Below are 27,745 nucleotides of genomic sequence, written 5' to 3'. Positions count from 1 at the left end.
GTGTGGAGACGTTTGTTGTAGAGATGGCCACTGGGTGTTGCTCTTGCTTCCCCGAAAACACCCAAGTGAAGTTATTCTCTCTCTCTCTCTCTCTCTCTCTGTCTCTCTCTCTCTCTCTCACTCTCTCTCTCTCGCTCTCTCTCTCTCATGGCTGTGTCCCCACTCAGAGGTCCAGGGTCAGTGTGTAAAAGAGGTGGTCAGCCAGGTGTGTTAAACATGGACCTCTCTCTCTGCCTGCCGGTTCTGCTCTCACTGCTCTGCTCTCGGTGCTCAGGTAGGACCTGCTTGAAAAGTAAAACGCTCATTTGGGAATACATTTTTGCATGCCAACCTGACTGTGAACCTTGCTCTGTTGAAGATCGCCTTTTGAGAAGTCCTTTTTTTATTTTAATTTGGAGTGTGTTTTCTTTTTCTCTGTCGAATGGCTTAAACATAGCAAATAGCCACTTTCAAAGTTATAAAAGCATCAAATATAGCAAAGCATAGATTGAGTATAGATAGATGGATGGAGGGAGGGAGGGATAGATAGATAGATAGATAGATAGATAGATAGATAGATAGATAGATAGATAGATAGATAGATAGATAGATAGATAGATAGATAGATAGATAGATAGATAGATAGATAGATAGATAGATAGATAGATAGATAGATAGATGGATGGATGGATGGATGGATGGATGGATGGATGGATGGACATAGAGATGGATGGATGGATGGACAGAGAGATGGATGATAGATAGATAGATAGATAGATAGATAGATAGATAGATAGATAGATAGATAGATAGATAGATAGATAGATAGATAGATAGATGGATGGAAGAATAGATGATGGATGGATGGACAGATAGATAGATGATGGATGGATGGATGGATGGATGGATATAGATAGATAGATAGATAGATAGATAGATAGATAGATAGATAGATAGATAGATAGATAGATAGATAGATAGATAGATAGATAGATAGATAGATAGATAGATAGATAGATAGATTCAGTTCACATCAAAGCAATAGGTAAAAATAGTAATACCGCAATACAATCCGAAACTGAAAATAATCGGTAGTATCCCAAAAACAAAAAAGTAACTTTTCTTTTTTTAAATAGCAATATACAAGAAAACTAAAAAAGAAATAACAATAAACCTCTGTATCGACAATTTACACCCAAAAGGAAATTGTGCAAGTTTGCACACACAGTATTTATAGCTTGCGTACATATCTTTTGCCACCAATATTGCTTAAGGAGTAAAAATCCACTAGAAGATGTTTACGTTACAGATGGGACAATAAGGGGCCACATGACCTGGTTTAAATCTGAGATGTCATTTTTTGGGGGCTGCTTGTGTAATGGCGGAGCACTGGGTGGAGCAGCTGCCACCTGCACATTGTTCTCTGCTGGTGAGAAAAGTCACCCTGGCTCAAAGAGCGGCATTGTTGGAGGCGGCAAGGTTAATCTGTTTCCCTGCGACGGCTCAATGCTTCTCTATGGCGCCTCGGCCACCAGCACAGGCAGATTTCACATCATCATCATCATCAAAACAGGACAACCAGCAATTACACAGAGTACAATGGTCTTTATCAGCGGTTATCACCCGATATCTCCCGTGTCTTATCCCAGAGGTCACACCGCTGTACACTCACCGCAACCTCCAGTACACAAGTATATATCCGAGGTAAACGGCGCCCCCCGAGACCGTCTACAAATATCAGGAAATTCTGCCTTTCTTCCAGGTAACACGGTGTGCCACTTTCTGAGGAGGTTGTTTCAGAGTGCGCAATGCTGAATCCATTACTGCTCAGAACGGACTTATGTACGCAGGCTTTATTTTGAACAACATTAAAAAAAATCGATATGAATAATTGAACATGTCTATAAATCTCCATACTCACTTTATTCACATGCACTTTATTGCACATATCTGTATATACAAATAGCCTATCCCATATACATAACTCTATTCCCTCCTATTTTATACCCCTGCTCTGTACTTTCTTTTTGAGTCTTATTCTATTTTATTTAATTTATATTATTCTATTCACTAACTGCATTACGTTTTAGGAATCAGTTAGTTTTAGTTAGTTGCTAGGCAGGAATTAGGCCATCTATTAAGTTCGGTTTCGTAACTATTGTGCATAATCTCCGGTTGCGTTGCAAAGACATTTCACTGCATGTATGTATGAACGTATGTATATGTATGTGACGAATAAACCTCTTGAATCTCGATTCTTGATATAAATATAATGATTACTGTAAATATTATTACTACTAGAAGCCCAATTCGATTATTCACAGTGCTTACCCGCAGTGCAAAGGCGAGGCCAACAGGGTGTGTCACAACCTAAGTGTTGGCTTCTCTCGTGCAGGGATTCTCAACCCTTTTCATCCCAAGGGCCTGCAATCTGATACACATTAGGCCACATTTGATAAGATTCGCCCCACCCCTCGGTGAGGGGAAGAGTTCGCTGAATCAGGGAAAACACCCTGGTCATTAGAGCGTTAACAATTGGTTAATTACTACTAGAGCAGAGTACTACTACTGACAAAGGAGTGTGTGTGTGTGTGTGTGTGTGTGTGTGTGTGTGTGTGTGTGTGTGTGTGTGTGTGTGTGTGTGTGTGTGTGTGTGTGTGTGTGTGTTTTGGCCCTTTTCAGCCCAGTGGTGTTACGACAGCCAGTACTCGTGCGATGACAGATGCAGAGGTAAGAGAAGATGTCTGGTGTAGAGATTCAACACTGACCAAGAATAACAAAAAAAAAGTGCAAGTTTCCCGCCTTCTGTCAAAAAGATGGAAAAACAAAAAAAATAATGAAAAAGAAAACCACACACGTTACATCAGGGATTCCCAACCCCGGGGTTCCAGACCCCCGAAGGAGGTCGCAAGGCCTCTGAGGCCATTGAGGCATCGGCATCAGAATCTGAATATGTACAGTAACAAGGCCCACATGGCCCAATTGTAGGATCAACACTTTCACCTTCACCAAAAAGCGACAGCTGAACACATTCATACACCTGCACATCCAAACATATGGTCAACACGTGTCTTCTCTCAGCACTCACGAGAAAAATATTTTCAACCTACTGCTGTGTTCTTGAGCCATTTATACTTCTTGAAATATAGGAAGTGGGATTCCCCCCCTGCCCTCCCAATACTTCAACTCCATAATTGCTTGCTCATGCCACAGCTTTTGGCTTTTCTAAAAATTTTTCTTTTCTTTTCTAGACCCTCGCCACTGGAAAATTCAGTTCCCTAATTGTGGGGGACTACGCCAGTCGCCCATCAACATTGTCACCAGAAACGTGCACGTCAACACCGCACTGCCGCCGCTCGTATTTATCGGTCACGACGACAAAATCAACATCACGGCGGAAAATTTGGGACATTCAGGTATTTAAAGTGTTTTTTGAAAGTTTGTTTTTTTAAACATATCGCTGTGAAGGTATCGACAATATAAAAGGGATATATGATGACGTTCATGCGGAATGAACTACCTCAAGCATCCCGCCTCCTCTTTTCTTTGCCTGATTTTGATTTAAAAAAAAACGAGGTGAACGTACTTGACCGGTTAAATGAATTCTGCCTCATCCCCCGCAGTCCACTTCGCCCTGCCCCAGTCCGTGCGCCTGTCGGGCGGGGCCCTGCCGGGGAACTACAGAGCTCTCCAGTTCCATCTGCACTGGGGGGTGGACGGGAGGCCGGGGTCGGAGCACACCATAGACGGGGAGAGGTTCCCCATGGAGGCAAGTGCGGGCGGTCGGGGGCACCCGATGCGGCGACGCGGAGATTCGAGCCCACCCGAAAAAAGTCGATCCTCGATCCATTAGACGAAGCCCATTGCGTTGGTTGTCGCAAAAGGTCCATCTCTGAGGTTTCATCCTCTTGATTAGAATTTGTTATTGCTCGTGATAGCTTGTGACATTGTGTTTTTACTTTATATTCTTTACTTGACTTCAGTTTTGTTCTTTGTTTTTCTCCGTCGTCGGTGACGATTGTGGCCGGTAAAGCACTTTGGAGCGTATTGCTTTTTAAAAGTGCTCTATAAATAAAAGCTTTACTGACTTACTCACACGGCTCCTCTCTTTCCAGCTGCACATAGTGCACATCAAGGAGCCGTACGGATCTCTGGCGGAGGCGGAACACGACATGGCCGGCATCGCGCTGCTCTCCTTCCTGTTCGAGGTGATGCGTCAAAGTCATTTCTGATTGAGGGCGGGTAATCTCAAAACACGGTCGACCTCTCCAGTATCTGATCCCGAATTCGGTGCTGTATTCACCATAGGTCCATAAAGATGTACTCCTTTCTTTCCCAGGAGTCGACGGATGACCACCCCAATTTGAACTCTCTCATAGCTGCTATGGGGCACATCCAAAACAATGGTACAGCGAAGCCTCCCGACTGTAACCAACTGGAGAATAAACTAATCTGTGGTGCATCAGTAATTGTTTTATAACCAAACACATTTTATTCGTGTTTAGTCTCTGCCGCTTTGCCACAGTTGTTCGGTAGTTTATTGGCGAATGAGGTTTTTTCCTTTGTTTTGATTGTTCATCAATTAATTGTAATTGATGCCGTTTTATTTTTTTCATGTTTTTATGTTCTAAAAATCATGAACGTAGTAGTCCCCCACCTCACCTGACCGCCTGCGTTCCATCCCAGGCAGCGCGGCGCCGGTCCACAACTTCCGACTCAGGGACATCCTCCCTCCGTCGAAGGACCTCCACAGTTACTACCGCTACGTGGGCTCCATGACGACGCCGGGGTGCGAGCAGGCGGTGGCGTGGACTGTCTTCCACAAGACCCTCCCCATTAGCAACAGACAGGTATGAGCGCAAAGGTCAAATGTCTTAAAATGAACACTGGAGACACAAAAGTGCAGCTCAGGCTTAAGGGTTTGTTGATTTGAGATTCGGAACCAGGTACAAATTGCTTTTTACCAGTTAAATAATAATCCATTCAAAAATGATGTACATAATAAAATTACGAGCCGGGAGACGTAACTACGCAGCAAGATTTTGCCATAAAGAAAACCACTAAGACTATTAGTTGAGTACAAGCCAATAAACAGAGTAGAAATCATTATTGGGAACAATTAAAATGAATGTTGTAGAGCGAAGACGAGGCTTAATCTAGATGTTGAGGGGAAAAAAAACAAAAAAAACCTAGCAGTTTCCAACGGAATTCTGGGACTGGAACCCGATTTCACAGATTACCACTTTAAGAAGAGGGTTGGATGAATTGATATCTCTCTCTCTCTCTCTCTCTAGCTCGTGGCAGTCGCTCAGCAGTGCCGCTTCTGGACGGGTCAGCCCATGACCAACATCTTCCGGCCGACGCAGCCTCTAGATGGCAGAGTGGTGTATCGCTCCAGAGCGAGGGCAGTTGTACCCAATTTAATAACCCTGTGTCTAGGTGTTCTCTCCCTCAGTGGGACTTTGGATGACGCAGGCTTTGTTTAAAAGGCTTTTACCTCAGGTGTTGGCACGTGAGAAATCACAACTTCATTGCACAATCACAACTTCATAGTGTGCAGAATCCGTGACCTGCTAATTTGAAATACTGATTCCTTTTAACCATCGAACACGAGTATTGCTTAGGGATGATTCAATATGGAAATACACTTTTCCAGTTTTTCACATTGACATCTCAGAGCATGTTTGCTTTAATCAACCAACCTTTGTTGTACCATTTAGAATGTAAAAAAACTGTGACGAGATTGGTAAAATGTCATTGTTGAGACCCCTAATCTTGGCAGCAATGAAAAAGCGCAGGGGCGGCTGGTAGGCAGTTTTGCCCCCTTGAAGTGCTTGTATAAATTGTTGGGGAAAAAAAAAAAAAGTCAAATCAAGGTCTGTAAAACGAAACAGGATTTTCAACATGATGGAACGCTAACGTAACGCAGCAGGTGATTTTACGATCATACATTTTATATCCCTTTTTAGGCAGAAATATTTACTTTAGGTGGCTTGTATCTGAAATTCCAGAGCCGTCTTAATAGTTCCTATTTTTATAAATACTAATACGTAGAATGTCATGGTTCATTACATTAGATTACAGATAATAGATTATAATATCGTATATAATGCTGTAATGCTAGTGCTCAACATGGGTGTGGAGTGACAGAAAAACAGTGCAGTAAAGAAAGATATGTAGATTTAAATGAAATAAGAATCAATAACTGGATCAAACCCCAACAGGCATGAAAGACGGGTAAAATAACATACCGTCCTCGGAAAATCTTCAATATTAAACCAAATATGAGTCATGTCTTAAGATGAAGAATCATGTCCGAAATTTGAGTGGAACTACACGTAGCAAGTCACGCCTCTCCACCGCTCCCTGTTGAAGTTAAAGCCACACCCTTAGTGAACCACACCCTATGAGCAAACTCTATTTCTGCTTGTTTGATGTATGGTTTCTTTAAATAATCACCTCTTCTTCTGAAATAAACATCAAGGCATATCAGTTATAGGTTTATTTTAATGCAATCGCTCAATAAACAAAGAGTAAACATTGTTGACTTATTTGTTTGACTTCAGTATTGTTGGTAATACCAACAATACCAATTACCTGCAACCCCTTTTCTCACAGTAACGTATTTCACGTAGTTCATAAGAGCGGGGATTGTTCTAGAGGGCTGAATACAAGCTACCTTGCAGATAACCGCAAACAAAGTGTATAATCTTATCGATACCGGCGCGGTCAGTAACTGAAGCAGTCACTGGACCTGCTGCTGGAGCCACTTCCTCAGGTGTTGCACCTGTGCAGCGACGCTGCTCTTGGCTGTGCCACCGGGGGCGCTATACTGCTCCACACTCCTCCTATAGTCCCACACTGAGGACACATCACTTTCAAACAGAGGGCTGAAATGTGGGGAGAAAGAGAGGAAAGAACCAAAGAGAAAGCAGTAAATATGGAGCAAGCAGGCAAAAATGCAAACGTGTGCTGGGTTTGTCTGCGTGTGAGCGTACGTGTATGTAGGTGTGGGGAAATTCCCAAAACATGTTTACATGGGTTTCCACGACGGCTGGATTTATTTGCTTCAATCCTTTTCCCATAGGAAAAGCTTAAATATAACTGTGTGAACCGCTGGCCTGACCCTTCCACGAGGTAAGAGTGCTTTGATGTAATTAAGATGTAAGTGGTTCAAAAACTTTGGGGTAAGTAGCATGGCAAAATTTGGCTATAAAACTAATAATAATAACATGTGCAATAATAGTAATAGTGCAGCGCTTAAAGCACACTTAATGTGATTATATATAATCATTATGAATAATGACACACACACACACACACACATATATATATATATATACACTGTATATATATACATATATATATACAGTATATACACATATATATACCTATATATATACACACATATACACACATTTACACACATACGTATATATATATATATACACTGTATATATATACATATATATATACAGTATATACACATATATATACACACATATACACACATTTACACACATACACACACACACACACACACACACATATATATATATATATACACTGTATATATATATATATACATATATATATATACAGTATATACACATATATATACCTATATATATATACACACATATACACACATTTACACACATACACACACACACACACACACGTATATATATACATATATATATACAGTATATACACATATATATACCTATATATATATACACACATATACACACATTTACACACATACACACACACACACACACACACACATATATATATATATACACTGTATATATATATATATACATATATATATATACAGTATATACACATATATATACCTATATATATATACACACATATACACACATTTACCCACATACACACACACACACACGTATATATACACACACACACACACACACACACACACACACACACACACACAATCACCTTATAGTGGCCAAGTCATCCACGGTGAGTTGGTTCAGATCAATGTTTTTGGATTCAGCCATGTACACAGCTTTACCAGACAGTCCGTGGGCCTCTCTGAATGGTATCTACAAAGAGACATACAGTATACCTAAGAATATACACCCGATATCCATCCATCCATCCATCCATCCTCTTCTTCACTCACTTCACCCTCACGGTGCCAGGGTCTAATCTCCGCTCATGGTTCAAACACTATCATCTGCCTCAACTGCCATTAAAAGGGTCTCAATTATATAAAGATCGCCACGACTTGAAGCACCCGGGGGAAGAAAAAACTCAATCCGACAGGAAACACACACGGAAACGAGACACTCACGCCCTTCCTCACGAGGTAGTAGGCCAGGTCAGTGGCTAGCATGTCAGGACTGAGCGCCGCCTCCATCACACTTTGGTTGATCTGAAAACGAGCAGATGTGCTCACGTGAAGCGGTGTGAAGCCAGGCGGTTTGCGGATCATCATTTCTGTGCTTCATTGACTTTACTTTTGGTGGGAACATTTTTGCATAAAATTCCTAAATTGTCGCTTTACCCGAGAGTCTTCCAACACAGTCGACGGAGTAAGATTAGTCGTAGTAACACACTGAGCTACATAATGACAATGTGACCTGTAGAATGTCGACAGCGTTGACGGCAGGAGTGGAAGTGGGTCGCCCTTCTTAGAGTCACAACTTCTTTTATTGAAGATTCTTGAGGTTTGGTGGATATAAGTTTTAGATGATAACTATCAACTTGGTGACCCCACAGAGACAGGTTCCCTTACCTTTACCGTCCAACATTGACCATAGGTTCCCCACAGAACACACTAATTCATCGTACCAGGAATGAATCCTACCCTAATGAATCCTTTTATTTTTGTTTTTTACAATAGGCAAAAGAAAAATTACATAATTTACTATATGCCATTTTGTCATTTCAAGAGTGATTATAAAAGCACAGCGCTGACCTTGAGCGTGGAAATCACTCCTGTTGTCACCTGTAGCACAGCGTGAACTGTGTCAAAGCAGTCAAACATGGCCTCCTTGTCCTCCTGGACCAGGACGGCACAAAGAAGGGCAAAGGGAAACAAAATGGGAGCATGAGAGCCACTGAAAAAGACACACACACACACTACACTACACGCACGCACGCACACGCACACACACACACACACACACACACACACACACACACACACACACACACACACACACACCTGCAGGTCTTTGTTGTAAGTGCTTGGCAGACCCTTCAGTGTCATCATAAACCCTGCACACTGCAATACAGAAAGAAGTATAAATGCAACAGTTGGATGGGATATATTGTGCCGAGCGAGCAGCAGCGTTAATGCAGAGTGACTTTAATGGCAACCACAATCCAGGGAGCACAATTTGACAATCACCAACTTCATAACGCTGCCTGGAATGAATAGCACTTTTAACTTTTCGGCCGCGTTTCAGGGTGAGAATAGCAAGTCCCGTCTGCTACGCAGCTGTTCTAATTGGGTTCTTATTGACATGAATCTCAAAGAAAAACTTTCTTGTTTTTAAATCAGGGCTGGATGATTGACCTTTGGCGCATCTAAGATTAATTCAGGGGAACTTACTCTGCCAAGAACACGGCCTGCTTTGCTCCGGATCAGTTCCAGACTGTCCGCATTCTTCTTCTGCGGCATCAAACTGCTTCCAGTACTTCCAGTACACACACACACACACACACACACAATGTTTTTAATGGTCATATTTAAGGAAAATCTGAAGTGATGCAAGAACAGGTGAAAGCATTCTTTAACTGACACACTGTGTAGAATGTAAAACTAATGAAATAGGTTTATACAACACATCCTGACAGACACACACACACACACACACACACACACACACACACACACACACACACACACACACACACACACACACACACACACACACACACACACACACACACACACACACACACACACACACACACACACACCTGTAGGCATCAGAGAGGCTAAGGAATGAAAACTCCTTCGTGCTGTACAGCATCAGGTCTTCGGCCATTTTGCTGAGGTGAGTCAGACACAGGGAGGCCCAGAATAGGAACTCAGCTAAAATAATGTAAAATAAACAATTCAACAGAACCCAACAACAGAACAAAACCTACTCGGTAAAATGTGAGAAAAATTTGTTTTTGTCAGTGTTCCACTGGTGTGATGACCATACCAACAAAGTCCCTTTGGCCCGTGGCGTCGAGGCTATTGATGCTGATGTCCTCGAAAGCCAACTCTAGGGCCGATATAAGGAAACCAGAGTGAGGAAAGCAAACACACACTTCTTTTTCTGCCAGCACAAAGCTCACGGGACAGTAAACAAGAGGGTCATTTAGGTGGTTACTCCTGGCCAGAGAGAAATATTGGTATGGGATATGGCTGAACTACAAGGGGGAAAGTGCGTATCAAATCAAAAAATAACCCTAATGCAACAATCTGATACTAAGCCATGACAAACATGTTGCATATAAGATGTCTTTAATGGTGAAAGATATGAGAGCTCAAATGTCAACAATTATGGTCTCATACCCCAAAGTAACAGTCTGAGTCCATACTTTCCCAAACACAAAATGGATTGGACCAGTACACAATATCGGCCAATAATTAATACGTTTAGGATTCACAATCCATATTGGTCATGAACAAGCGGCATAGATCCATCCCTAGTGAACAAACAATATCCTTTAATTAATTAAAAACCTTTTATAAAAATGAATGTAGAAAGGGCTCTCACCTGCACACAGTAGCTCCCGATCTATATTAAAAGGTGTTCCAGCAATAGCACCACTGAAAATAAAATAATTCACATCAGAAAAGAAATATAAACACATATATATATATATATATATATCTCATTTTTTTTATTTTATTTTATATTTGATATACCCTTATCAGTCCCACAATGGGATTTGGGATGCATTTACCCATCCTAGTAACTGACGTATCTAGGAGCAGTGGGCTGTCATATGGAGGCACCCGGGGAGCATTTAGGGGGTTAAGTGTCTTGCTCAAAGACACATCAGCACGCTACCAGGAGGAGCCAGGGATCAAGCCAGCAACCCTCCGCTTACTAGACGACCGGCTTAAAAAGCAAACAGAAATGAAGTTGGAAGCACCTGCCGAGGGGCAGCACGTTAACACGCCTCCGGATCTCCTGAAGATGTTCCACGTCTCTGCTCAGGGCCACAGCGTGACTGGAAGGGGCAACTCGGCCGGCGTACAGGAACAGGGGGAACAGGAGGAGACTCATATGAATGACACGTTGATTATCAATGGAATAAAAAATGCAGCATCCCCCAATAGGGTGGATGCACACTGAGTGGAGCAGGTTACCTCAGGATCCAGTGGCTCCACCTGATGGGCTGTGCTCTCTGCATGTGGGTGTAACCAGGAAACAGGACGTCGATTTCACTGAAGCAAAGATTGGTTGAAAGAAGGACTGTGCAGTATTTGACAAAATCGAACATCGCGTTTGTTTCTTTTATTGGACGAGATTTTGGATGAGACTACAGGTGCCGTCATAAGATATTCACCCACGAGAACTATTTGAGAAATAATTATTAGTAATGTGGCTATTACAGTATCACCGAGTAGGTAGAGGCGTTGATCAGCTAGAACAGTCTACGAAGTTCAGAAAGTTGCAGTACTTTACTGGAATGCAGCTTTAAAGACAACATTTAACTGGATCACACTTTTAAGGTAACAAAAATCCCAGACGATCTAGTCACATACTGTATCACAATATCAGTACTATATGGATATATCACCCAGCCCTAGATGAAATGTGTTTCAAAGAAAAGACATAAGGTGTTGTTTATTTTAGACAGTGATCCTGGTATCAGTATCAGAGAATACACTAAATCCAAAACCATGAGCCATATTAGACACGGCAGACATTTAACTCAAGCAGCTTGATTTGCTTTTTTGGATACATAGAGCTATGTTGGACTCCTCTTATGTAGAAAAATGTCTTATGGGTCAATCATTATGTCCGAACGACTCCAACCTTCAGTCTATTGTGTTCACTAAAAGTGCTGGACCGATTGGTTTGCCGGCGTCAGCAAATATGTAAAGTTCAGGACTCTGAATCGGTGTCGGTAACGAAAAGTGGTCATGGCTGGAAAAAACTGATGGATTGGGAAGCGTGTGTGGTGTGTACAACATCGTCTTCCCACATCTTCACAATGGGGTTGCTAACTATTGTTTGGACTCATGCCCTCACACTGCTGCCCGCTCCACCATCGTAGTGATCAGCTGGAGGGCGTTCCCCTTCAGCGTTGCGATGGCATCCCGCAGCCACAGCCTCATGTCCGTCACCACCTGGTCAAACAGATGATTTTAACAACCGCAGTTGTGCCGTGCAGCATTGAGCAATGTGTAATTCACGGGTTGAAATATGCTCTGGGCGGAATCTTTGAGAGACAAACCTGGTCATTTCTGCTCCTGCCGGTATGTAATTTCCCGGCTGGTTCGCCAATCAGCTCCTGAAACAGCCCCAGACAGGCCTCACAGAACACTCTTCTCTACATTGAATATTTTTTACGGACTCGATCGCCAAACCCTTGATCTGTTCAAAGGAACCGCTCGTCTGGCTCACAGGGAGATGTCGCCGGCCACTGAAATGTGTTTTACCTTGAGCCTGCGTTCATTGGCGGTGTGAATGTCTTCATCTCCAGGTTTGATCACAAAGACGCCTTTGGACCACTCAACGGAGATCTGGAAAGAAAGAGGGAAAATAACTAAAAGATAGATCCTGAAAATAAACCCTAGGCTGCTCAGAACAACATAATGAAACTTAACTTTCCAAAACAAAAAAATATATCAAAACAAAGCTAGGCCCTGGGCTATCAGGTCCTAGCACTTGCTGCATCCAGCAGGACTCATGCAGAGAGAGGAGCTTCTATCCCAGGCTTTTGGAAGCTGGAAGCTCCTCCTACAGAGACAAACCCTCGTCATTATACAATCAGTCAATAAATGCAGTTTTATGTTAAATGCATTACTTCCATGGCTAAATAATACTTAATATAAGGAGAGCTTATTTTACCTATATTGCCATATATAGTACATGGATTTACGGTACATTAAAAGCCTATTCCCTTAGAACTGCTACCCCCCACATCCACCACACTTGGAAAAGTCCGGGCCTCCCCTCTAGAAAAGGATTTGAAATCTTCCAGTTCTGGTTTGGCTGTATCCTACCTGAGGTAATCACATGTGCAGGGGAGCACAAAGACAAACACTTGGTAAAATAAACAATACATTTCAATAAACAAGCAAGTTCAAGTTCAAGAGATTATACAGTGATCAATACTGTGTTTCTGTAATCTACGCATCAGTAAACTGTGTTAGTATGCATACAATGCATACATTTACTACAAATACTTATTACTTACTTATTACAATTACTACTACAATTACTATAAAAGCTGTTTGCATCGTCTTATGTTGGGCTAGCCTCAGCCTCAACATATGGAGACCAGGGCTGGGATACACCCATGACAATCTGTTTTTAGCATTTCATTTCTATGCCTTTTTTCTTCTTTGGGTATATATATTGGATTTTATGCCTTACGCACAGCACTTTAAATGTCCCTTGTGTACAGAATGTGCTATAAAAATACACTTGCCTTGCCTAGAATGCTGTTGCTTTATCTACAGGAGCAGTGTTGCGTTTACTTTAAGAGTCTTTGTAAAGCGTGCCAAGGAAAACCACTGGTGCATATTGGACAGCTAAAAACACAAGTTTAGTATGTGGGTGAAAGGGTTTGCTATTTGGCAGGTGGCATCACGTCATGGCGTCACGCGACAAAGCCATTGTTCACTGTACACTCTGCATAACACAGAAGTGGAATTCTGCATCGGGGCACATTTTTAAACTGTTATCCAATAACCTGGACATAATGTACAACCAGGGTGGTGGAGACAGACAGACAGAGAGACAGAGAGATAGATATAGATCACACACAGACAGCTAGATGGATAGACAGACAGACAGATAGACAGACAGATACTCTTTAACATCATTTTCTGACCACCCATGCTAATCCCTTGGTATGTGTGGCGGCTGCAGGAGTTTACCTGGTCCATCCCTTGCAGCACACTGTCCATCTCCTCTGTGGAGACCAGCTTGGCCTTCTCCAGAGCCTTCACATAGGCTTTGCTCCCTCGAATGTCAGCCTCCCACATCCGCTGGTCACAGCCGATGGAGGCGTTGAACTTCTCCATGATGGGGTCCGTGCTGCCCACAAAGCGGCCGCCCCAAAGTTTTTCTCCCTTGGGGAGGTCAACGTCAGAACATTTTGTTTGTCTTGACAGGACGATAGTTTGCTCACTCTAATTCAAGTCATAAAGTAGTCATAGGCGAAGCCCTCCAGCTGCATAGTCCAACATCCGCAGCGTGACCGCGACTGAACTTCCTGACCGAGCGTTCTGCTCGGTCAGCCTGCGGCCAGCTGGCTGCTAAAACAACAGCCCACCATATACATACAAACCCACGTCGAATAAGCTCGTCCGGGGCTCGCGTACACCGCCTGCTTAACCTACCTCAGAGTTCGCCATGCTGATCAATAAAGGTTTTCTTTGGTGAATGTGGGGCCTCTGCTGTTAATGCGTGGGGGCGCTTTTTTGTTTTTGGTTTCGGCGACAACTCGCCCCCTCGCATTATGTAGCGGAACCTTTTCTTCTCGCCGTCGATTCCGCCCGGAACCCCGACCGGACACACCCGGAGTCGGAAAAGCAAGGCAGATACCCCGCCTTCAAAGGATGGAAGTGTAAGTTGGTGGTTCTACATTCGTCCGTATCCAGGTTACATTCGTCGTGCTGGCGTGTCGTGGTTGTAAATGAAAACAATGGGCTCATGTCGTATTTATTTTATTTGGCTCACGCCCTGTGTATGTCCTTGATCGTTGTGAGTTATGATTGTGAACCTGGTGTCACTCCCCAAACATGTCCCCCGCCACAGGAAGGATGCCAACGCTGCTCTGCTGAGTAACTTTGAGGTAACTTTCGTGCATTTGACTGATTTTTATTTATTTTTTTCCTCCAAGACCCCGCTTCAATTGTGTGGTTTTGTTTTTTATCTTGTTCCTCTCCCGTTCTTTATTTCTCACAGTAACCAAAAGATAGTGTCCCACAATAAACGTTGCTGTGTCTGTCAGGTGTTCAAACTCCTCACGGATCTCAAGGAACAGAGGAAGGACAGTGGGAAGAACAAACACAGCACGGGGCAGCAGAATCTCAACACCATTATGTATGAGGTGTGTACTTGCAAGATAAAAACAAAAAAAAAAAATTAAATGGAGATCACGCCTTCTCATGACCTGCTCGAATTGTGTTGTGTGCGATATCCATTTTGGCAACTGTTACTCCCACACGCTGTGCGTCACCTTGCAGACGCTGAAGCACCTGTCAAAGACCCCCTGCAGCAGACAGAGTCCAGAGATCGTGAAGGAGTTCCTCACCACTATGATGCCTCACAAACTTACAAAGTAAGTTGTGTCGGAAATATGAAGTCCTTCGGTTTACACACGATGACGATATTGCATGCCGCTGTATTGCAAAAAAAAAAAGTAATATTTTGTCTAAACAGAGCAGAGAAACTACAGCTGCTGAATCACAGACCTCAGACAGCAGTGGAGATCCAACTAGTGAGTGGCCATTTTTAATGTCCGACATACTTTTTATTTGATATGCAACGTGTCTTTGATTTTGTAAAAGGGTCGCTTAATTTTTAATTGTATTTATTTATTTATTTATTTATTTATTTATTTTGCTAACCTGCTCATAAAATATACCTTGATGCGTTGTACTTCGCCCCATTCATTGCCTGGTCACATATTCTCGCATAACATCTCAGATTTCTCACTTTGTTTTCTTAGATGGTAGAAGAAAGTGAAGAGCGGTTGTCAGAGGAACAGATTGAGGAACTCATCCAGACTGTTACAGATATACTTCCTGGGGACCCGGAACAAGAAATTGCCACCTCAGCTGATGTAGTCATGGATCAAGCCCAATGACAAATCACGATGCAGCAAAGTGCCAGACAACGATATCTGCACCCAAAGACCAGTTATGAGTATTGTGGAGTAGTATGAACGTATTGAACGTATGAACGTATTATTATAATTTCAGAATAACATTACTTGTAATCATGAAATTATTATTTGGGATGAAAAACAAGATTTTATATAACTGGCATATTTCTTTTTTTTTTCTTTTGTATATTTGTGTGTGATGTGTTCCTGTACAGTATATGGTTTGTGATACCTAATGGCTCTTGCTGATGTTGCTGAGGAGCAACATAGACCTCTGGAATAATGTTTTACAATGTTACAAAGACAATGTTTTATTAAAGACAATTTTAAAACATTGGGGTTGATCTTTGTTTGTAGGTTTGCTATGGACAAAATGGGACCACAGTACCATGTTGAGTTTTCTACTTAAGTAAAATTATTTAAGTACTTGCTCTTTAAATGTTCTTAAAGCAATATAAAAGTACTTACCATATCTAGTGCGTTGATATAACAGGGCCTATAATACAGTGTATAAGTGCCTATATATAATATGTGTATAAGTGTATCTTGTTTCTTCAGATAAGTATTCAATCATTCAATCATTCAATCATATCAAAAGAAATTGTATAGGTGGTGAAGTTCCTACATTAGCAGTTGTAACAGCGGTGTCAGAGTAATTTAAAATATATATGTAATTCTTGATATTCTAATAAGACTGCAGTCTGTGTGTGAGAGAGAGAGTTGGAAAGGTAAGCTGTTCACTCTTTTTTAATACAAATTTGTGTTATTTATATCGTATATACATTTTTTGGGCTCAAAGTGTCTGGCCCACGACAACTGCTAAACTCACGGACATGGTTGAATTCTCGATAGAACCAGGACGTCTTAGGCATCTTGTGTTTAAAGTTTGATCCATATCGATCTACAATTGGAGCAGGAATTAGTGAAAAAAAAGTTTTATTTACCGGATGTTGCATAACACTTGCGCATTGCCAATAGGCCGAGGTTCTACAACTTCCGCTCGAGCGGTGGAGCAAGATGAGTTTGTGGAGCAGGGCGCTTTGTGACTTCATCATCTAATTCATTATATATGTGCAGGTTGTGGCTGTGTGTGATGTAGACTATCATCTGTAGTGGTTGCTTGGGGCAGTATCTGCAGTGGGCCATGATGACCTGACATCCAGCTTTTCGTTTGATATTTTATCTCTTTTTCCCTTTTTGTAAATACACACATTCTGTTTGAATCTAATCTGGTCTTAGATGTGGTGTTGTGTCCCTCCTTATTTTGCGGCATTCAAGCCAGTCGTAACATACAGACTTTAGGAGCCGATGATGCTTTCCATGGGACTCGGAAAATTGTAATTCGTGTTAGTAGTGATTCTGTGTGTCACCAGGACTGAGAAAACTATAATTAGTCAAAGAGTGTCGTTACCGCGTCACCCCATCATTGTTGCCTCACAACGCACACAAGGGAACTCATGAAATACAAGCAGATTATTAACTGTGAAGAGAGGAGAACACAGTGGATCACCGTTTCACCCTGTTACCATGTCTTGTCATTATTTTTCCACCATTATGAATCCACTCTGTTCTACAAAAACAATCACGTTTGATTAAAATACATTCCATAGGTCTACTATAGACAATTTGGTTGAATTAATTACAATTCACTTTTTGTTATATATACTTATGTTATGTATGCCGATCAGCCACCACATTAAAACCACTGACAGGTTAAGTGAATAACATGGATCAGCTTGTTCCAGTGGCACCTGTCAAGGGGTGGGATATATGAGGCAGAAGGTGAACAGTCAGTTCTTGATGTTAATGTGTTGGAAGCAGGAAAAATGGGCAAGCGTAAGGATCTGAGTGACTTTGGCAAGGGCCAAATTGTGATGGCTAGAAGACTGGGTCAAAGCATCTCCAAAATGACACGTCTTATGGGGTGTTCCTGGTATACAATGGTTCGTACCTACCAAAAGTGGTCCAAAGAAGGACAACCGGTAACAGGGTTATGGGCGCCCAAGGCTCATTGATGCGCGTGGGGAGCGAAGTCTAGCCCGTCTGGTCCGATCCCACAGAAGAACTACTGCAGCACAAATTGTTGAAAAAGTTCATGCTGCTATGAAAGAAACGTGTCAGAACACACCGTGCGTCACAGCTTGCTGCGTATGGGGCTGCGTAGCCACAGACCCGTCAGAGTGCCCATGGTGACCCCTGTCCACCGCCGAAAGCGCCTACAATGGGCATGTGAGCATCAGAACTGGACCATGGAGCAATAGAAGTAGGTGGCCTGGTCTGATGAATCACGTTTTCTTCTACATCATGTGGATGGTGGGGGTTAGGGTCCAATCGGATGGAGCATCTGTGGGATGCAACAAGCCCGATCCATGGGGGCCCCACCTCGCAACTTACAGGACTTAAAGGATCTGCTGCTAACGTCTTGGTGCCAGATACCACAGGACACCTTCGGAGGTCTTGTGGAGTCCACGCCTCCACGGGTCACAGGTTAATGTGGTGGCGGATCAGTGTACGTGCAGCTCGGGGCTCTGGGGGAGAGCCGACGACAGAGGAAAGTCGGAGCCGATGCTGCGTTCATTTGAAACTCGGAAATTACAGCTCGTTTCATGATTGTAACGCTGACGTAAAGACGAGAGACAGCACGAACTGATGCGACGCCCCGTGGTACTCGAACATTTGTATCGGTGTCGCCAAGAGGTTGTGTTTTATAGAAACTCGGAAAACTTGCAATATGTTCCTAACGCGACCAAAACTGGGCCGCATGTTTTGCTGCCTGCAGCGATATTTTGTTCGTTGTTATTATTATTATTTATATTTCATTATTAGACGTTTTCTCACTCTGTGACGGTTAACACCGACTGCCAGCGCAGACGCGTTGTGACGTGAGGGTGCCCACGGAGACGGCCGTGCGTGCGTCCTGGAATGACCGTCAGCGAATGAAAATCGCCGACGCAGAAGAGCTGTGGCGCGCCGGCCTTTCACCGGCCAATCAGCTGCCAGCTGCTACCTTCCCTCCGCGGCGTTGGTCGCCCCGCACGGCGGACGCGCCCCGTTCGAGTCCGACACGGTTTAACTGAGCGGGCCCCCCCCGCCCCCAGCCCCCCCCCCCCCCCCCCCCAAAAAAAACGCGTTGGGTTCTACGTCCGTCACGTCTGATCACGTTGTGCGGACGATAACCGCCGACAGAGTCCAAAAAAAACCAAAAAACAACACGTTTCTATTTGGGGATTTTTGGATCTCGTCGTTCCCTCATGACGACGAGGAGGAAGGTGAGTGGGTGCGCGCCGCGGTGTTTGTTTTGCTAACTGCGCGGGGGGGACGGGGGGGGGACGGGACGGGACGTGCGTCCACTCGGGTCTCGTCGGGGGAAGGCGATCAGCGGTCGGTCACTCGGGGTACGGATCGGCAGCGGTGGGCCGACCCGCGGGCGGACCCCTGCACGCGTTGCCGCGTGGCTCCGTCCAGGACAGATGTTCGGTCCGTGCTGGCCGCGGGGCCTGGGCTTTAATCCGGTCTCCGTCCAAAATGGTGACCCACGACACCACTGGGGAGGAATGTCGACTTTGTTTCACTGGGTGCACTTTGTCCAATGTCAGTATTATTATTATTATTATTATTATTATTACTACTAGTATGTCACTACTGCATTCTATTAAAGTGAAAATCCGTTCTATTATTGTCTGTGTGTATGTGTGTGTGTGTGTGGCAAACAAAACATGTACGTGCTACTCTATATTACGCTCTGTTTATGTTGTTGGCGGGTGCCGCCTTAGGATTGCGCGGAGCGGGCGCTCTCGTGTGAAAGACCAGCGCTGTGCAGTTGAATAAACGGGTGGCGGTTGGCAAACTGTCGATGTGGACGGACGCTCACAAAAAAAAAAAAAGAACAGCGCCCTCTGATTAAAAGATATCCCCGCCAGCTCAAGTGGGGGGGCGACGACAATATAACGGAAATTCAATCGATCAGAAGAAGGGAGAAATAAATATTGAGGTAAACATCACCATAAGAAAAAAAAAAAACCCATTAAAACATAATTTCAAATGGAATTCCGGGATCGTAGTGCAATTCCTCCAGCACAGCTGATCTTATAGATTACCAATTGGACGCAAAGCACTTTGTGTTGCATGTGAAGTTGGAGAAAATCAAGGTTATACTTTGCAGCGATCTTTACCGAAGTCCAGGAAGGGGCGCCAGCCTCTCTTGCTCATACACCCTAAAAAAGAACCTCACTGATCATTTCAGTTTAGGAAAGTAAAAGTGCTGCCATGTTTTTTGCACCGATCAACTTATTTGTTTGATCTCTGGCTTCTGCTTATTGGCAAATTCACATTGTTGCCTCAGAATCTCAGAGGGTAGTTTTAATTTCTGAACCTGGATTATTCCCCTCTGCTAAAACAAACCAATGCAAGTCAGTTGTCATTAGGCTGGTTCGGATTGGATTGCATTGTAGTTCTGTATTGGGCAACCCATCTGTTCAATGTGTGCCGGTAGAAGTATTCATTAAGCATATTATTTAGCTGATGCAAATGTTTATTCATATGCCTTGGAAAACACCTTTGGCAAATGAGAAGGGACGGGGTGGCTTCTTAATTAATTGTTATGCACTGTATATATGCTCTTGAAATAAATTGTTTGGAGTTGCAAGTATAACAGAAACTGAACGGAACTGTTGGGTAATAGTAGTCACGCGCAGAGAGCAGGTCTAAGATGCAGGCCACAGAATTAAAATTAATTCGGCAGTTGGCTCTAAATACGGATGTAAAATCGTATATGAAGGTTTTAACACTCCGATTGGATCAAATACAGAACCGCTTGTATCGTGTGGAAGTTGTGTCAGGGTAAAGATGGGACAAAGGCATAATAACAACAAGCATAATTCTGATGTATGATGAGCAACAAATAAAATAATTGTCAGTTATATTGTTTTCATGGGTGTCATATGTTACATCCTGTCTTTTGGAGACGGACTGTGTTTGGCCCTCAGTAACTTGAAGCAGCTCGCGTCCGCTGCTGCAATTTGACATTTTGTTTGGTCTTTCATGCAGGCTCGATGGGGAAGTCATGTAGCCGCCGCGGAAACTAATTTCATGGTCACAGACGGCACCGCTGAGGGACTTCGGGGGAGTTTGGAAACTTCTTATCTTTGAATTCTCACCCCAATCCCAGAGCCTTTCCCTACGCTTCCTCGGGCCTCCGTCCTCTTTGCTGCCAGGTTTCTCACCTCCATTGCTCCCCCTCTGCCAGATGGGCAGTTAAAATAAAAACAAAAAACAAAAAGAAACTCTTACTTCATATTTCGGCATTTCAACTATCCAGATCCTCCCTGAATAGTGAAGGTGTTTTCCAGAATTGATGCCGCCGTAATACGGCCACAATCCGAAGATGAGGAACAGCAGGATGAGCCTGTTGCTGGGCTCTTTGCTGCTCTGCTCAGCCTCTCTCATTTACCTGGGCATCAGCGGGATAGACTGTCCTCCCAAAAGCTACCGCCACAGGTGGGCAGAGCTCAACCTGAGGTTAGCCAATCAGAGTCAAAGCATGCCCCCCTTCTTCCCCGAGGACACGCCCCTCATCTTCATCGGCGGCTTCCCCCGTAGCGGCACCACGCTGATGCGCGCCATACTGGACGCCCACGAAGCCGTGCGATGCGGGGAGGAGACGCGCGTCATCCCCCGCCTCCTGGTCATGCGCGCCACCTGGAGCCAGTCCGTTAAGGAGAGGATGCGGCTGAACGAGGCCGGGGTCACGGACCAGGTGCTGGACGCCGCGGTGCGAGCGTTCCTCCTAGAGGTGAGCGGGGGGATGTCGCCAGGTTGGTCTGTTTACCCTTGATGCGGTGCGTTGAGATGTCCCGCGTCCAATCAAGCGACGCAGAGAATATTGAGAATGTTACCGTGAAAACAGGACCGAACGATCCGCAAGAAATAAGATGGATTTTCATTGAGGTCTGACAATTCTGTGTTATATCAAAGTGTTTGTGCTTTTCCCAGTGATTGCAAAAGGGATATGTAATATCCCTTATAAATATATGAGATAGATTACAAAGATATGTAATATTTATTACATTTCACTGCATATATGTATGGAAGTATGTATATGTATGTGACAAATAAAAAATCTTGAATCTATCCTGATAATTCCTCCAACCCTAAGCCCAGGGTTTAACTCCCGCTTTAAAGCACATCACTACATGATGCTCTTTGAAAATGCGTCCCGTCCTGTCCAGGTGATCGTGGGCCACGGGGAGCCAGCGCTTCGTCTGTGCAACAAGGACCCGTTTGCGCTGAAGTCGATGTCCTACTTGGCTCACCTCTTCCCCAAGGCCAAGTTCGTCCTCATGCTCCGGGACGGACGCGCTACCGTGCACTCCATGATATCGCGGAAGGTGTGTGTCACAGTTTGCTTTGCCTTTTTAAAGGGGGTTTGGTCGGTCCAAAGGTGAATGTGCTGAGTCCCGTTTACATTAGATAGATGGATACTTTTATTCATCCCTGGGGGGAAATATCAGTGTTGCAGCAGCTCACATAAAAAATTAGGGAGAATAAAAATCAAGCCATGAAATAGCAATATAAAAAGAAAATGGCGGTCCTTCGATTATCTCGACGGTTCATCTGATCGACTTCACACTCGGTGGGTGGGTTGCTCGGGACACAAGGACGTGCAGTGTCGAATTTGGTGCAATTCGGACACGCGAGACACGTGTCATTTATAAACTTTCTCAGTCACAAGTTCATGTTCAAGAGATTATTTGCCACATACATACACATACGGTCATACATATATGCAGTGAAATGTCATGACACCCGGTGATTATGCACAATAAGCTCTATAAGCTCGAAAAATACTCAAATGTGCGTAACAAGACTGTCTTCAACCGCCATGCTCAGGACTGAATCATTGACTATTTGTTAAACTGTTGCCATTCACAAGTCTTAGAAAGTCTTACATAGTCTTACTAATAAACAACAAATGTAACCTACAGAAAAACAAGAGAAAAATAAAAATGACCTCCAAATTTTTTAAATTTATTTTAATTTGAATTATTTTTCAATTTCATTCCCCTTCATTCTATCCCTCTACCTCTTCTCTCCCTCTCTCTCCCCCTGTTCGCAGGTCACCATTAAAGGTTTCGACCTGAAGAGCTACAGGGACTGTCTGACCAAGTGGAGCGCCGCCGTGGAGAACATGCTCGGCCAGTGTCAGCAGACGGGAAGCTGCCTGCCCGTGCGCTACGAGCAGCTGGTTCTTAACCCAGAAGAGGAGATGAAGAAGCTGCTGCACTTCCTGGGGCTGCCGTGGGACCCGGCCGTGCTGCACCACCAAGACCTGATTGGGAAGGCCGGGGGCGTGTCTCTCTCCAGGTCAGAATCGGAATCTGTTTAATTTTCGGCGGGCACATTTCCATATACGAGGAGTTTCCTCCGATGAGGTTTGGCGCACTTCAGCACAGACATTAGCTTAAACGGTCTTAGAAAAAGGTGTTTCAGATGTCAAATAATGTCAAATATTATAAAAATAGTCAAAAATACAAAACAGAAAAAGTAAAATATTTAAGTCAGTACTTAGCCTGAACTATACTTCTGCGAAACATTCACGCGCACACCTCCCAAATCTCAACAATGCGTCAGACCAGCTGATCGGTTGAATCGTTCGACTTCCTGTTGGGAGGCGGGTTCGACTGGGGGGAAGAAAATGTTGCAGATATAAGCGCGCCTCGCGAATGAGGTTTCGGGCGCAGATTTCTATTTGCAGATGCATATTTTTGGGGTCTAGACCTCAGTTTTCTGCGCCATTTTCTGTACATTGCGGTTTACTAAATGTGACACTGCCCCCCGGTGGACACACAACGTTATGGACAAAATCGCATCGGTAAGCGTAAAAGCAAGCGGCCACACCGACGTTCTACAGGACACCCGTGCACATTGGCTTACGTGCAGACGGAGAAGCAGAATCCACAGGATGTGTGTTTGTGTGTCCGAAAATATACGGAACAAAACAGTTTTCAAATGTAATGTGGAAAGATCCACGACAGAAACATCATGTCATCAATTTGGAGATTTGGGTTTAATGGCCGCTCCTCGCTGTCACCTGTGCTTTCAAGGCAGTTGATCGCAAAGTTTGCTAGCACTGGGAGGACTCTGTTCATGATCAAATCGCATTCATTCAAATCTCTAAACCACATCGCGAATCTCAAAGAGCCGAATGCTGAGTTCCGGCCTGGTTTTCCACTCGCCGACAGGTTGTTTTTTTTTTGCGCCGAGCCAAGCCCCAGATCGGAAGAAATTCGGAGCACGCTCCCTCGAGCGACGAGTGTGAACTGCTCACGACGCGATCCGACCGCTCGCCGAGCCCCTCGCAGACGCCGGCGCGATCTCAAGCAGGTTTAATATCCGGTCGTGTGACGCCACGAGCTGCAGCCAATGAGAGCAGGCACGAAGTGGAGGGGGGAGGAGAGGCGCCGATAAGGAGAGACAGGAGTGCAGCCAGAAACACACAACATACTTATTTGACCTTCTTTTTCTCGAGGTTTTTAGATTTCTTATTTAAATTCTGCTTTTATCCTTTTTTTTTTTTTTTTACAGTGATCAAGAATCAAATCAAAAGAACAACTAATCCTGTCCCACACATGGTATTGCATAATTTTCCGGCGTCAATTCCCGTGTGGAATTGGCTGGAATGTGGAATATTCTCTGCCGGGTTTTGATGCCGGAGGCTGCGTTGGGTGTCCATCGTCAGCTGGCTTTGCAGTACAGAATTGCAGTTGAATCACAGGATTGAGGCGTTGCCAAAAGTACAATTTCACAGCTCTGCCTCTCCTTCCTTTTCTCTCACTCTTGCACACAAACACATTTCCTGCTCGCACCCTCCACGCCACACGGCAGCAAACACCCGATACCTGCACAGGACTGTTTGGCAGTTAAAAAAAAAAAATCAAATAAACAGATCTTCACAGTTGCATTTTAGGAAACGGATGGTGACCGCAAAAGGGGGTGCGTGAAAATGAGAAGTAATTATGTGATTACTTAATACGCTTTGTGTTCCGGAGCTTTTAGCGCAAGTTTGTTTTTCAAAAAAATGGAGAGCAGGTTTACTGACAGTGAACTTTTACACAAAATGGACTATTTCATTCCTGAAATTCTTGGCTCTAAAGAGAGAACGCGTGCAAAGAGTGAATGTCGAACACACACATTTCTCCAAAAAGTGTTTTCTTGGATCCAGAGACGGTGTGAAAGTACCCGGGTGCATCTGAAAGTTTGGTTTCAGTTTTATTTCGATAATTTGAAAGTTTTTAAGGTTTACTGTTTTTGCTGCCAACGTGGAAAGTTGCACGTTTAGCTGCAGACTTCAAAATAAGAGCCCTGCCAGCAGATACAAGACAACACGTTCACATTTAACTATTGCATTTGAAAAACTTGGTGATGCGACCCTCTGCAGGGCTGAGAAGTTACTTTTTGGGATTTGGGCTCATACTCTCTGCCAGCAAAGCCTTCAATAAGAACAAGCAACTCGGATTCAGTTGACGTGTGTTTTTTGTGTAAAGTGAAAGGACAGGCCTACCTAAATATAAATATAACACGGACAATATTACAAACATGCCACTTATAATTCAGATTCAACACCAAACTGGTTCCGAGGCTATGTACATATTTGTTCTATGTCTTTGTTTATGAACTCTTCAGGGGGTAGAGTTGGAAGGAAATGTCAGCAACCGTTTGTTTAAAAAAAAAAAAAAAAAAAAAAAACAGCATGTGTTGCTTAAGGCTTTCAATTCTCAGCCCTGTTTGACTTGATATAATAATAATTATTATTCTAATTATTTTATTTTTATTTTTTTAAGTACAAAAAAAAGGCCGCCAAAAGCATCGAAAGCAGCTGCACTTTACAAGAATACAGTATGTGAAGTTTCAGGAAATAAGATTTGTATTTGTCATACCTTGTTGAGTGTTATTTTATTTCAGTTTTATTTATATTATTCTATTCACTAACTGCATTACGTTTTAGGAATCAGCAGTCTATTGTGCATAATCTCCGGGTGCATTGCAAAGACATTTCACTGCATAAATGTATGAACATATGTATGTGACAAATAAACGTCTTGAATTGCATGCAGTCAAAAGGTGTGTGTGTGTGTGTGTGTGTGTGTGTGTGTGTGTGTGTGTGTGTGTGTGTGTGTGTGTGTGTGTGTGTGTGTGTGTGTGTGTGTGTGTGTGTGTGTGTGTGTGTGTGTGTGTGGCAATATAATGGCTAAAACAAATATTTTTGCCGAAGTCATGGTTTTACAACCTCTTTTCAAACACACACACACAGCAGTTTATAAATGCTCACTTCCTCATCAGAAGGGAATAAGTGTACCTCCGTTTCTGTCCAACCCTACGATGTGACCGTAGCGCCGAGCGAGCACCTTGTTGCCTGGCAACGCACCACACACAACAACAACAACAATACACGCTAAACATGCTCGCCCCCGCCCCGCAGGATGGAGCGCTCCACGGATCAGGTGATGAAGCCGGTGAACACGGAGGCGCTGTCCAAGTGGGTGGGTCACATCCCCGCCGACGTGCTGCAGGACATGGCGGACATCGCCCCCATGCTGGCGCAGCTGGGCTACGACCCCAGAGCCAACCCTCCCGACTACAGGGGAGTGGAGCCCATTGCCTCTCTCCTCAACGCGTCACAGGCAAGGCCCAAGGTACGATGAGACTCCAAGTGCAGTGACGCAAATAGTAGGTGTGAGAAATCCTGATCTCTCAATCAGGAAGATTTGGTTTTTATTCCACTGACCTTATTTAGTCATCAGTCATCATGTTCTATAAACCTATAGGCATTTTATTATTGAGGCCCTTTTAGACAATTTTTTTTTTTTTTGTTGCTAATTTAACACAACAACCAACAACCAATGATAGAAAAACAGAAATGAAAAGAACAAATAATACATCAGAAAAGGCAAAAAAAGTAATTTTTAATGATAGTAAAAAACCCATCTCATATAATTTCAAGATAAACAAGAAAGTTCTCGTTCTTTGGAATGTGCATTTTATAGATGGTAATAAATTCGGTAAAATCCACTAATGCATTTGTCCTTCCGCTCTACAGAGTCTGAGGGTGACACAAACTCCACATTCCAGCTAAGAACAAGAGGAAAAACTTAAGGAACCGATTCATCCCATTTTTCCCAGCGAATGTTCAGGTCCCAGTACTTAATATTGAACATACTGTATGTGTTGAGTTTGCATTTTGAGAATAAGAACAACACTACACAAAGGGAACTTCCCCGCTTAACACCTGCCATCATTTCCTTCACAACAGTGTCGTTAGAATTCCCTGTGTTCTCGTACGTAGGCCGTGTCATAGCAGTATTTTGATATGTCTGATTTGTAAGAAACTCACCAAACAATGTGAATGTGTATTGCACAAATGAATTGCTTAGACTGCAGTAAATGTTCATAGAGCATACTTGTATATTTTTTAATATGTAATTTTATTTTCCTAACAAATTATTTTGTTGATCATTCATTAAAGACTTCAAGGTGTTCTCTGTTTTCTCTGTTCGCTCTTAACGCTCAACGCTTAAACAACGTGAAGTTCCGGAGTTGGAAGGATTGCCGTCCAGCTTTGTCCGCCAAAGACCAGCAAATGGCTAAAACATCCAGTGATGTATTGTCTTTTTGAATGGAAGGCCTTTCTAATAAATGGCTGAATTACTGA

General features: G+C 43.5%; 4 protein-coding genes across 5 annotated transcripts; 3 read left to right on the top strand and 1 right to left on the bottom strand.

The window, feature by feature from the left end:
• Positions 1-1,357: 1,357 nt before the first annotated feature.
• ca4c (carbonic anhydrase IV c) lies at positions 1,358-5,465 on the top strand (the record flags this gene model as incomplete). The annotated part of the gene is made up of 8 exons (XM_080013429.1): positions 1,358-1,408; positions 2,667-2,709; positions 3,231-3,395; positions 3,603-3,748; positions 4,095-4,187; positions 4,319-4,385; positions 4,666-4,829; positions 5,274-5,465. The coding sequence occupies 8 exons, from the start codon at positions 1,358-1,360 to the stop codon at positions 5,463-5,465; spliced, it is 921 nt and encodes a 306-aa protein (XP_079869555.1).
• A 1,007-nt stretch (positions 5,466-6,472) lies between these two features.
• asl (argininosuccinate lyase) lies at positions 6,473-14,685 on the bottom strand. Its single transcript, XM_080013138.1, has 16 exons — positions 14,549-14,685; positions 14,084-14,278; positions 12,638-12,721; positions 12,433-12,489; positions 12,228-12,325; positions 11,339-11,416; positions 11,122-11,199; positions 10,740-10,792; positions 10,179-10,241; positions 9,949-10,063; positions 9,578-9,662; positions 9,188-9,247; positions 8,939-9,022; positions 8,312-8,392; positions 7,954-8,060; positions 6,473-6,869 (listed from the first exon to the last, which is right to left on the bottom strand). The coding sequence occupies exons 1-16, from the start codon at positions 14,561-14,563 to the stop codon at positions 6,725-6,727; spliced, it is 1,398 nt and encodes a 465-aa protein (XP_079869264.1). The 5' UTR covers positions 14,564-14,685; the 3' UTR covers positions 6,473-6,724.
• Positions 14,686-14,698: 13 nt separating this feature from the next.
• Positions 14,699-16,363, top strand: crcp (calcitonin gene-related peptide-receptor component protein). Its single transcript, XM_080013139.1, has 6 exons — positions 14,699-14,775; positions 14,967-15,003; positions 15,163-15,261; positions 15,398-15,492; positions 15,594-15,651; positions 15,883-16,363. Exons 1-6 carry the CDS (start codon positions 14,768-14,770, stop codon positions 16,018-16,020), a joined length of 435 nt encoding a protein of 144 aa, XP_079869265.1. The 5' UTR covers positions 14,699-14,767; the 3' UTR covers positions 16,021-16,363.
• A 2,811-nt stretch (positions 16,364-19,174) lies between these two features.
• On the top strand, positions 19,175-27,570 carry LOC307240482 (protein-tyrosine sulfotransferase 1-like). 2 transcript variants are annotated; one of them, XM_080014277.1, is made up of 6 exons: positions 19,175-19,307; positions 21,085-21,829; positions 22,266-22,424; positions 23,153-23,400; positions 26,516-26,729; positions 27,134-27,570. In XM_080014277.1, exons 2-6 carry the CDS (start codon positions 21,422-21,424, stop codon positions 27,167-27,169), a joined length of 1,065 nt encoding a protein of 354 aa, XP_079870403.1. In that variant the 5' UTR covers positions 19,175-19,307; positions 21,085-21,421; the 3' UTR covers positions 27,170-27,570. The 2 variants fall into 2 exon arrangements, with proteins under 2 accessions (XP_079870403.1, XP_079870404.1); XM_080014278.1 differs by lacking the exon at positions 19,175-19,307 and adding an exon at positions 19,451-19,629.
• The last annotated feature ends 175 nt before the right edge of the window (positions 27,571-27,745 follow it).

The sequence above is a fragment of the Zeus faber genome (assembly GCF_960531495.2).
Source record: "Zeus faber genome assembly, chromosome: 14".
Taxonomy (NCBI): Eukaryota; Metazoa; Chordata; class Actinopteri; order Zeiformes; family Zeidae; genus Zeus; species Zeus faber.
Note: the sequence above shows the minus strand (reverse complement) of the source record. Positions and strands in the feature narration are given on the sequence as shown.

Coding starts and splice junctions, on each gene's coding strand:
- asl (XM_080013138.1), bottom strand. Junction 11,200..11,338: donor TGGAGCCACTGGATCCTGAG/GTAACCTGCTCC, acceptor TGCCCCTTCCAG/TCACGCTGTGGCCCTGAGCA. Junction 9,023..9,187: donor CTTACAACAAAGACCTGCAG/GTGTGTGTGTGT, acceptor GTCCTGGTCCAG/GAGGACAAGGAGGCCATGTT.
- crcp (XM_080013139.1), top strand. Junction 15,004..15,162: donor CTCTGCTGAGTAACTTTGAG/GTAACTTTCGTG, acceptor TGTGTCTGTCAG/GTGTTCAAACTCCTCACGGA. Junction 15,493..15,593: donor ATGCCTCACAAACTTACAAA/GTAAGTTGTGTC, acceptor TTGTCTAAACAG/AGCAGAGAAACTACAGCTGC.
- LOC307240482 (XM_080014277.1), top strand. CDS start 21,422: ATGAGGAACAGCAGGATGAGCCTGTTGCTGGGCTCTTTGCTGCTCTGC. Junction 23,401..26,515: donor GGGGGCGTGTCTCTCTCCAG/GTCAGAATCGGA, acceptor CCCGCCCCGCAG/GATGGAGCGCTCCACGGATC. Junction 26,730..27,133: donor CGTCACAGGCAAGGCCCAAG/GTACGATGAGAC, acceptor TCCGCTCTACAG/AGTCTGAGGGTGACACAAAC.